The sequence below is a fragment of the Biomphalaria glabrata genome, chromosome 1, assembly GCF_947242115.1.
Source record: "Biomphalaria glabrata chromosome 1, xgBioGlab47.1, whole genome shotgun sequence".
NCBI classification, from domain to species: domain Eukaryota; kingdom Metazoa; phylum Mollusca; class Gastropoda; family Planorbidae; genus Biomphalaria; species Biomphalaria glabrata.
In genome coordinates, this window is record NC_074711.1 from 52,226,227 (window position 1) to 52,236,993 (window position 10,767).

Genomic DNA, 10,767 nt, shown 5'->3' on the forward strand with positions numbered 1-10,767 from the left:
GTCATTGTTTTGTTATTCAAAAATGGAAAGGGAGAGCTAACTTTCAGATTTTTACACACTGAGTTGTCAGTGAGGGCTCTGGTTATGATACATAATCTAGCAAAACTAAAAGTGTAACCTGTTTGAAACAAAATTTGTTTATACATTTCAAGCATTTCTTTTCAAGTTCTCCACATACTTGCAGAAAGTGTCAAGATCTTGAACAAAAATATGCTCCTGAATTCCTTGTGGACAATTCTGAGTATAACATCCATCAGTTATCGCAAGTCTCTGCTCGTAAAATGGAACAAAAAGTTTGGAACATGCATTCAGACTTGTTTCCTGGACTTTTATTCTTCTTAAAAACTTTGGTACTGCAGGTGTGGCACCAAGCATCTGCAATGTTGTTAACTGTTCAGAAGATGATTAAAAAAAAATATAATTGACAGTGTGTTAAGTGTGTTAATAGTTTTTCTGACAACCTAATTTATTCTCCAGTGTAAAGACTATTTTAGGAAAATAGTCTTTACAGATATCTCAGATAGATATATTGATACATGCAACTATTTTTATTAGAAATCTAATACAAAAAAAAGCAATATTTAATATTTATTTAAACAGTGGTATGTTTTGGCAAAACAAACAAAAAGGAAAATTGATGTTAATGGTGATTTTTTTCCCAAAGAATGCACTTTTTAGTTTCTGCTCATGATTAGAATAGTGTGTGATTAAAGAAAGAAATCAAGTTATTTACCAATGGGCTGTGCTTATTATTACATGCTTGTCAAGTATTCAATTGTTATTTTATAAATATATTAATTATAAATGCAATTAGTACTGCTTTTTTTTTAAATATACATAAAACTTTAGCACACCCTATATCTGTTCAATATGTACATATACATTATAATTGAATTTTGTTATACTATTTATAAAAAATAATTTCTATTAAGGGTATAAGGCAGTAAGGTCATTCATTAGTATAAAAACTTTTAAAAATTTATTTTATGATCACAATAACTTAAAAAAGATTAGCTCCTACTGCAGTCATATGCATTGCTGATAGTAGATGCCTAACTGAATAAGTTGTGTTTGGGTGCTAGCAACAGTTTTCTTTTAAACTTTCATATAATAGGAGCTCATCATGACTCATTCAGACATGAACATGTGTGGTGATACTTTTTTTTTTTAGTGAAACCTGGATGTGTATAACTTTTTTTTGTTCTGAAAATATTTGTTAATGAATGTTTCAATACAGCAATACAGCAGTGTGTTAGCTTAGCCAGGAAATTTTGAAGCTTATTTTTTATTCTGTTATGACATTTGATTTCAAATAAACATGCCAGTAACAATTAGTATTATTTGTAATAAATCAATCTCTACTTACTATGTCACAAGAGTCTATGAAAGTAGACATCTGAAATCAGAATCAAGATTTCATTAGCAATGTTCCCATAATAATACATAGTAGTAGAGTAGTGCAATATCCCAACAATATTAATCTTAAAATGTTCTGATAGAACTTGTTCATGAGCTAAATTATATAAATAATGAAAGTCAACAGATGAATATCAAAGTAATTAGTCAAGGCCAGAACATAAAGATACAAGCTCCTCAATCAGCTGGAATCTAGCAGTGTGACTTATTGACATAATTTAGCAAGAGCTAACATCATAGGTGTGATTGTGACTTGATGACTTTTTAGCCAGAGTTTGGTAGCTAAACAGCATAACATAGATAAAACTTGGCTGATGATGTGCTTCTGTAAGAGAAGGGATCATTGGCACAGTTCTATTGGGCCTGGATCAGTGTTTATAGTTGAGTAGGTAGGGCAGGCTTGTTCTGCTTAAATACAAGTTGAATGTTGGTCCTAGTCAACTTCTTTGGTTGTTCTTTTTCATTGTGAACGTAGATATTAAATTTGTTCAACTCTCTGTTTGGTAGTTAAAGCAAAATTCTGATGTGTCATTGATGATCTCGTGTGTTTTCTATTTGCTCAAAATCTATTAGTGTGACTGATGTTGAAGTTGGTCATGGTAACTGAACGTTACAAGGTCAAATAACTAAAATATACTTTATGTTGTAAACTGTGAAAAAGGAAAATGTGTGAATAGTTTTTACAAGTCAGTATAGACAGTTATGAAGACTGACAAAAAATATGGGTTTGCTAATTGAAAAAGAAAGTTGATTTTTTGTATTTGAGAGGGTCAGTTAATTTGATGTTCGATATCACATTTAGTCAGATATTCCTAAAGACTTAATGTGTTAATATTTTGTATCTCGATTGTATTTCATTTGGATGTAAATTATGTTTAATGCTATACATGAACTACGATGAAGTAACCGTATTTCATGTTAGATGCTATAAATAAATTGTGTCTCTAAATCAGTCTCCTAATATTTTATCATTACAATAGTACGCCTAAACCAAGAAATCTTTTTAGTCATTACGTTATGGATTATATCAGTTGCCTTTCTATAAATTGGAAGTTTTACTAGTTATTGCTTTCAGAGATGTCAGATGCATGCTATCGGAAGCATTTTATAGGTAGTGGATTGCTTATACCTCTTTAACTGCCAGCAATAACAACCTCATGGAACCTTTTGTATATCGCTCTGGCCCAAAGTAAGGAATGATTCTTGCTACCCAACCCCAATCAGAGCTCATAAATAGTACATTGAGCTGAGGTATAAGTGCCTTTAAGGTCTTTAATGAGATTTAATCTTGTTTTTTTTTTCTTTTAGGATTGTCAAGTTTTAAGTGCATCAATAGAATTGCATTAGTTTGTTTACACTGTCAAAGAGTCTATGATAATAAGTTTTAGTTGCATTTGTTCCTGTGGCTAAAAATATAATATACTATTATTGACACTATGTAATAATTTTAAGTAATCAAACCTTTATATTTCGAATACCAGCAGACTGGGCCATTTGCATGTGATCATAAGTTTCATAAATATAACATGTTCCCTATAAAGAAGTGAAAAAATAGCTTAAACAACAAAAGAAATTTAAAAATTAAAGTGTGAATTTCAATTTATATAACTATAAATATGCTATTTACATGCCTAAACTAAAAATATCATATAATTGGTGGTTTATATTCATCTAACATAGCACATAAAAGAACAAAATTGACCCTCAAGCAGTTTAAATGTTACTATTACCTTGGACTGTAGATTTAGAGAGTGCCTTTGATATAAAAATGCAATGATTCCTGGACTGGGTGGAAGACAAAAACTTCCTTGGCTTGAAAGTGGGTCAAGCTGTGCAGCATAAACTGGAGTATTGATCTGCCACCAAATATTGAAACATGAGATTTTACTAGCTTACTATAAGACGAGATTTTACATGCTTACTATAAGATGAGATTTTACATGCTTACTATACTAATATGTAACTTAGTGCTACAACTTTGGACAGAAATATTATTATTTGTTTTATTCTATTTACCAAACAATACAAACTGTATTAAAATACTAACAAAATACCTAAATGCCAACCTTTAAAGAAAGCCATTTGATAAATTCTTTAACCTTGAAAAATTCAAATGATACATCTATTGAAGAAAAACAGCATATTGTCTCCAATCGTGAGTTCTTTAGAAAATTAATTATACTTACTTATAATTAGACTAACTTAGTGAAAACAAATAGAGTGGAAAGTTTACCTCCAGTCTTTCTGAAACTATCACAGATGAAAATAACTCTTCCCACTGTATAATGGGATATCCATTTGGAACATATGGTCATTAATTGAAGCTTATTCTCCTCATTATTGAATAGTTCAGACTGCCATTGAATAAATAAAACTGGAATACTGAGCTAAGAAAGATAAACAAGAAATATAATAATATACAAAGTCCAATATATTTTTTTTTATCAATCACATCCTTTACAATTTTTAGGCTGACTAGAAGTGTACTTCTTCTGGTCCTTTATAACTATAGTCTGATTAGAATGTGTACTTCTGGTCCTTTATGAAGTAGTCTGACTAGAATGGGTAGTTCTAGTCCTTTATGAAGTAGTCTGATTAGAATGTGTACTTCTGGTCCTTTATAACTATAGTCTGACTAGAATGGGTAGTTCTAGTCCTTTATGAAGTAGTCTGATTAGAATGGGTACTTCTAGAACTTTATGAAGTAGTCTGATTAGAATGGGTACTTCTGGTCCTTTATGAAGTAGTCTGATTAGAATGTGTACTTCTAGTCCTTTATGAAGTAGTCTGACTAGAATGGGTAGTTCTAGTCTTTATGAAGTAGTCTGATTAGAATGGGTACTTCTAGAACTTTATGAAGTAGTCTGACTAGAATGTGTACTTCTGGTCCTTTATGAAGTAGTCTGACTAGAATGGGTACTTCTGGTCCTTTATGAAGAAGTCTGATTAGAATGTGTAATTCTAGTCCTTTATAAAGTAGTCTGATTAGAATGTGTACTTCTGGTCCTTTATGAAGTAGTCTGACTAGAATGTGTACTTCTGGTCCTTTATGAAGTAGTCTGATTAGAATGGGTACTTCTGGTTCTTTATGAAGTAGTCTGATTAGACTGGGTAATTCTGGTCCTTTATGAAGTAGTCTGATTAGAATGGGTAATTCTGGTCCTTTATGAAGTAGTCTGATTAGAATGTGTACTTCTGCTCCTTTATGAAGTAGTCTGATTAGAATGTGTACTTCTGGTCCTTTATGAAGTAGTCTGATTAGAATGGGTAATTCTGGTCCTTTATGAAGTAGTCTGATTAGAATGTGTACTTCTGGTCCTTTATGAAGTAGTCTGATTAGAATGGGTAATTCTGGTCCTTTATGAAGTAGTCTGATTAGAATGGGTAATTCTGGTCCTTTATGAAGTAGTCTGATTAGAATGTGTACTTCTGCTCCTTTATGAAGTAGTCTGATTAGAATGTGTACTTCTGGTCCTTTATGAAGTAGTCTGATTAGAATGGGTACTTCTGGTTCTTTATGAAGTAGTCTGATTAGAATGTGTACTTCTGCTCCTTTATGAAGTAGTCTGACTAGAATGGGTACTTCTGGACCTTTATGAAGTAGTCTGATTAGAATGTGTACTTCTAGTCCTTTATAAAGTACTCTGATTAGAATGTGTACTTCTGGTCCTTTATGAAGTAGTCTGATAAGAATGTGTACTTCTGGTCCTTTATGAAGTAGTCTGATTAGAATGTGTACTTCTGGTCCTTTATGAAGTAGTCTGATTAGAATGTGTACTTCTGGTCCTTTATGAAGTAGTCTGACTAGAATGGGTACTTCTAGACCTTTATGAATTAGTCTGACTAGATACCTCTTATTTTACTGTAACATGGGACTGAAAGACTAAATCTGCATTAAGACAGTAGAGACTTGATTCTATATTATACTTATTAACAATCTTAGTCTCAAACCTTACAATCTAACTAATCAGTGATCAATTTCTTTTTGTCTTTAAAATTTGCACAAGATAACATTTAACTGCACTTTCACACCATCAATCTGTAAGTTATTAAAATAAAAGTTGCATAGATTTTGAAGTCAATACAAATGTGAAGTTAAGTGCTGAAACACTGAATGATGCATACATTGTACATATATAAAGGCAGCACTGGGGACCAAATTTTTAATTCGAGAAAACAGTGAATTAAATATTATTTAATTGAATTTAATTCGCCAATTTCTGTCATTAAAAAATGTGGTGCCTTTTTATATGTAATGTGTAAGCAACATTCAAGTTTTCAAGTAATAGTTCCTTTCTCTCCCTTGTCCTATTTATCAAGTACCTGAATGTCAACATTAAGTGAAGCCCTGCAACAGTTGTAAAAATAGGATTATACATCAACAAAGTATAGTTGTAAGACATTAGTAGTTTACCTTGTATGCAGTCTCTATCTCTAATGGGTAATTTACTGTCATTTTATTCAACTTCTCATCTTCAGAAGGTTTCGCTACTGCAGAAGTCATGAAAAACATTTTGTTTGTTTCCTTTTAAGATATTGATTTTATAAAGTTATAATAGTAAAATTAAAACTAACAAAGCTATATAAGTAGACTATATGTATTATTTAATTGAATTTAATTTGCCATTTTCTGTCATTAAAAAATGTGGTGCAAAAAAAAAAAAAAGTCTTAATTTCAAAATCTTTGTCTACATCCTAAAAGCTGTCACAAGATTTAGCTGAATATAAATGGGATAAATTTTTATTTATGTCAAGCAAACAATACCGACAGAAAGGTCAAATGTTGAGTTGCAATTTATTTATTATTATGTTACTGAAACATTTACAAGCAAAAGAAAAAAAGATCCCTTTTAAAAAACAAAGCTTATCTAAGGGAAAGAACAGTTAATTACAACCATTTATCTGAAAATGGCAGAGTTTAGCTCCCATTCTGCCATATACAAAAACCAAATTAATTACTTATTACTATTGATTAACTAATCGGTTAATTTTTGGATTGATTCATTTTTGTCATTGACTATGACTAATTATGCAGAATATCAACTTGATCAGAGAATAGGAAGTGGGAGAAAAAATATGTTCATTTACCAGACACAGTGATTTTATATAAGCTTTGTAAAAAGTTTACAGAGATACTCAGTATCAGCCTCTAGTCTAAATTTGCTTAACTAATTTCACATGGCAAAGCATATAAAATGCTACTGGGTGGAGTTAGTCCCCTTTGCAAGGCAGCTTGTTCTTTTATCAGACTGCTTTTGTTGTGAAAATGATAAACTATTTTTTCCATCAAGCTAAAATGCTGCATATTTTGTTTGGAGTATGCATCTTTACTTTAATTAAATTACTGTGTTGCTGATGATGAGTGTAGTGGTTATTAGGTGTGAATTAGAAGTGACTATGACAACTTACCATAACCAGACTCATAGTCAATGTTGTCCGTAGACACATCAAACCAATTTTTTACAATAGATTCATCTTTGAGAACAGCGGTGTAGCCATCAGCATACGCGAATTGCCACTGCCACATCAATTGCTGGTAGCCATATAGAGGCAAAACTTGAACCAGCTGCACTCTGCATGATGGGATCTACAATATAAACAATGCTTGAAAATTTCTTTTATTACAAATATCTACAATTTTTAAGCATTCTCTAGTTTAGAAATGTGGCCTATGACAGAAAAGAATAAAATATCATCATTCCATAACAAAAAAATAAATTATACATTTCTACAAAAAATAGACCAATTGAACAGATGCAAGGGACAGAATAAAGAAAATGATGGATGTTAAGGAACTAAAGCATTCTTCTTTCTGTCCCTTTACAGTAAAGAGCATTTCCTCTTGTCTACCAGTTAAATGATGTGAAATCAAAATAACAATCCTGGGATCACATGTCCTTTGTTTTCTATAACATTTAATCTCAGTATCAATATCAGCGTTGTTACACTGCCTTGGGGGAAAAATATATATGTTAATTTTTGCATACCTTTCTGCTAATAATTTTGATAAGACTGTCACGTGTTGCTCGAAGTCGAAAGTCATCTATCAACAAAACTTGATTGTGCTTGAAAAACAAAAGTTAAAAAAAAATATGGATAAGTAGTAGACTATAATGTTTTACAAATATTTTTGATCAGTTTTGATATTTTTAACTTTTGGAAGCATAAATATTAAAAAAAACAACAAAAAAACTCAAAACCCAACTAAAATAGAATTTCTTTTATCTGATTGCCATTTGAATGCCTAGATCAAAATATAAATAAATACCGGTGCATAAAAGATTCAAAAAAGGTTTATAAAAGAATCCTAAAGGATGCTACAGGCTAGGCAGAGATATGTGTTAAGTAAATTGTATCCAATGACAGTAAGAAAAGTATTTTTCAATACCCAGCATTCTATAAGAAGTTTTTTTTTCAATGCAATAAGAAAATTAACAAATTGAAAAATGACATTATGGCTAACTGGTTTTTATTGACATGTAATAAATGAAACTATAATTTAAACTCTAAAATGTATTCACCATGATACAAATAAATAAATAAATATATAAATAAATAAATAAATATAAATATATAAATATATATATATATATATACAGTTTATACACCATCTCTCAAATTGTACCTTCTTAAGATTGGCCACTGTTAGAAGAGCAATATCTCTCAAACCAAAACTAGGATTCTCTTGAAAAATATTTTCCAAGCAAAGTATCTTATGAGAAGGTGCAAGCGAGGTAGGTGGCAAATACTTTTCTTTGTTCTGTGGATCAATAAAAAAAGACAAGATGATTGTAAGGCTGCTTTTGCTTCCACTGGTATGCATCTCAAATAGACAACCAATACAGCTCCGGGCCTTCTCATGTGGCTCAGGTATATTGGGGTCTGGCAGAACTGTTTTAACTAACAGTAGTAACAGGTAAACAGGAGAAGGGGCAAGTAAGTAAACGGTGCTGTTTACTATCTTTACTGGTTTAGTAAGCTTCAGGTAGAAGAGGCTCATTAGCCTTAAATAGCAGGCTACCCAAGAGAATGAAAAACTGAATTCAAACCTCTGCTGCCTTGCAGTGCAGCTATACCCAAACATGGGAAAAGGCTACAGGAGTTAACTCTGATGAAAAATCAGGAACGGCAACCCTTAGGCAGTTTTCACCACCCACAGCTACACCCTGGGCAGAGCCAGTGACACTACATTGACTAAACTGTATCAGCACTTGCCATTCCTTTGGCTTTGAATACATCAACTGCTAGCCTCTAGATTGACTAGATCTAGAATCAAGATGCAAGTAATAGATCTAAAGTAGTTTTCTCTACTCTAGTTCTAGATTAGTACCTATTCCTAGAGTTAAATGCTAGATTCAATATTAAAATCGGTATGTATATTAATATCTAGATCTATAATCTATAGACTATACTACTATAGTATAATTAATAGTATACTTAATACTATAATTATAATAGACATCTAGATCTATATAGATCTAGATTCTAGTAGTACTGATCAGCACTGATTGTGACTGATCTACTAGATCTAGACTCTAGTCTAGACAGTCTAGATGAAATATGAGGTGTATTTTAATAATATCAAACGCCTAGCCTCTAGGTCTAGGCCCTAGGCTGGCTAGGCGCTTATTTTTTAATACCGGTACTGGAGGTCCAAATACAAAAATAACATCGTAAGTTGCTTCGTGATCTGGCATTTTCATCACATTTGATTATGCTTAGATTTAGATCTAGATGTAGATCTAGACATTGCTATTAGATTACTTGAGATTAGCCTGGATTTAGAATTGCGAATTTTTTTTTTTAGAGAAGGATGCATATTCAACAGTAAATCTTTCACTTTCTTATTTTATTATAAAGTTTTTTTTAATTCATAATTTTTAAAACCTTATTTCTTTCTTAAAAGAATGTCATGTTCATGTTAATCAGAGACTTAAAAACTCTTCCAAATCATTGCTTTTCCTTTCTCAAATGGCTTATTCAGGTAACCCTTTACATTCTCTAAAGGCAAAGACAAAGGCACTAGGGAAGAAGGAGCATTTGTCTTGCAAGAATCTGTCCCAGGGTAAAGAATAAGACTAAGAAATCTTTGTGTCTTTCTCAGTATTTTATTAGGTTTTCTTTTTGTATTAGCTAATTATGATTCAATGTTTCATGTATTATTGCAGTTTCCTACTATAATATTAGTCTTCAGTCTTGAAGTGTCTCTAAGTCTAAGTTATGTGATTTTACTAGTAAATATCAAGATTCATTTGTTATATTAATCATAGAATATATTTTGCATTTGTTCTAGTTTTTTTTATATTTTCTTGAGTTGAGGGGGTTCCAAACCCATATTCTAATAGTAACCAAGGTTAAATAGCCTTTTAGTTCTTGTTGGATTTGTATAATTTTTTAAGCAGACCCAGAAAGGGGAAAAGACGCTATTAGATTTGTGTGGCCACCTGTCCGTCTGTCCCGTTTAGATCTCAGAAACTAGAAGAGAAAATGAAAATCGGACATATGATATTTTAGATCATTAAAATTCTGTTGCAACGGCTACTTTTTGCTTTAAAACACCAATTAATATTTAGTTTTTCATATTATCACATGAACTGCAGAGCATAGGACACAAGACTAAAGGAATTTTTTTTTGTATGGAAATGTTTTTTTCTTAATGTTTTTTTCTTGAGGCTTAATTGAATAAGAGACTGACCCTTTACAAAACAATTAGATCAATTAGAGACTCATTTTAAGACATCAGTTAGGCCAGGTTCACATCTAAATTCATTCACTTTCACCTATTATCCCTTGGTCTGCTGGACCTTTGGGGCACCACACAGGATCTGTCAACTTTCTTTCTCCATTCTTCTCTGTTGTTTGCCTTTGATAGAATTTCATTATGATATTCTTTATGAAATATTGATACCTGCATTTTGGGTGGACCACTTCTGATAGAATTTAATACCAATATTCTTCTGAAAATATTGAAACCTGCCTTTTTTCCTGCCTGGGTGGATCACTTCGGGGGCCGATTTTAAGTTTGTGTTTCCACACAAACTGTCTTTGTAACCTTGTTAATAATTGACTTTTTATTTGGTTCAAAGAAATATGACCTTTTTTTATTCACATGATTGTAATTCATCTAATTCTCTTAGTCAAATTTAACTTATCTTTGTTGTTTTGATTGTTCTAAATATCTGCAAATAAACCAATTTTTTTCCCTGAACTAATAGAACTACACTTAGGGAGGTCATTTAGGTAAAATAAAAATAGTATTTAATCTAAGACTATTGCTTAAGTTACACTTGAATTAAATGTTATTGATATTGATTTGGAGCCATTTATTACTTGTGTACAGTTTGTTCTCTA

At 31.5% G+C, this 10,767-nt stretch overlaps 1 protein-coding gene across 2 annotated transcripts in view; it reads right to left on the reverse strand.

Moving 5' to 3' along the window:
* Window positions 1-9,196, reverse strand: part of LOC106079944 (uncharacterized) — an 11,132-nt gene extending 1,936 nt beyond the window's left edge. The window contains exons 1-11 of one of the 2 annotated variants that reach the window (XM_056043362.1): window positions 9,057-9,196; window positions 8,042-8,176; window positions 7,404-7,481; window positions 6,826-7,003; window positions 5,831-5,907; window positions 3,650-3,803; window positions 3,483-3,538; window positions 3,147-3,272; window positions 2,878-2,949; window positions 1,367-1,396; window positions 179-375 (exon numbers count right to left, since the gene is read on the reverse strand). In XM_056043362.1, coding sequence (XP_055899337.1) covers window positions 179-375; window positions 1,367-1,396; window positions 2,878-2,949; window positions 3,147-3,272; window positions 3,483-3,538; window positions 3,650-3,803; window positions 5,831-5,907; window positions 6,826-7,003; window positions 7,404-7,481; window positions 8,042-8,176; window positions 9,057-9,119 — 1,166 coding nt within the window. In that variant the 5' untranslated portion in view covers window positions 9,120-9,196. Of the gene's footprint in view, window positions 1-178; window positions 391-1,366; window positions 1,397-2,877; window positions 2,950-3,146; window positions 3,273-3,482; window positions 3,539-3,649; window positions 3,804-5,830; window positions 5,908-6,825; window positions 7,004-7,403; window positions 7,482-8,041; window positions 8,177-9,056 lie in introns of both variants that reach the window. The other variant, XM_056043353.1, reaches the window with a different exon arrangement.
* Between the last annotated feature and the right edge of the window lie 1,571 nt (window positions 9,197-10,767).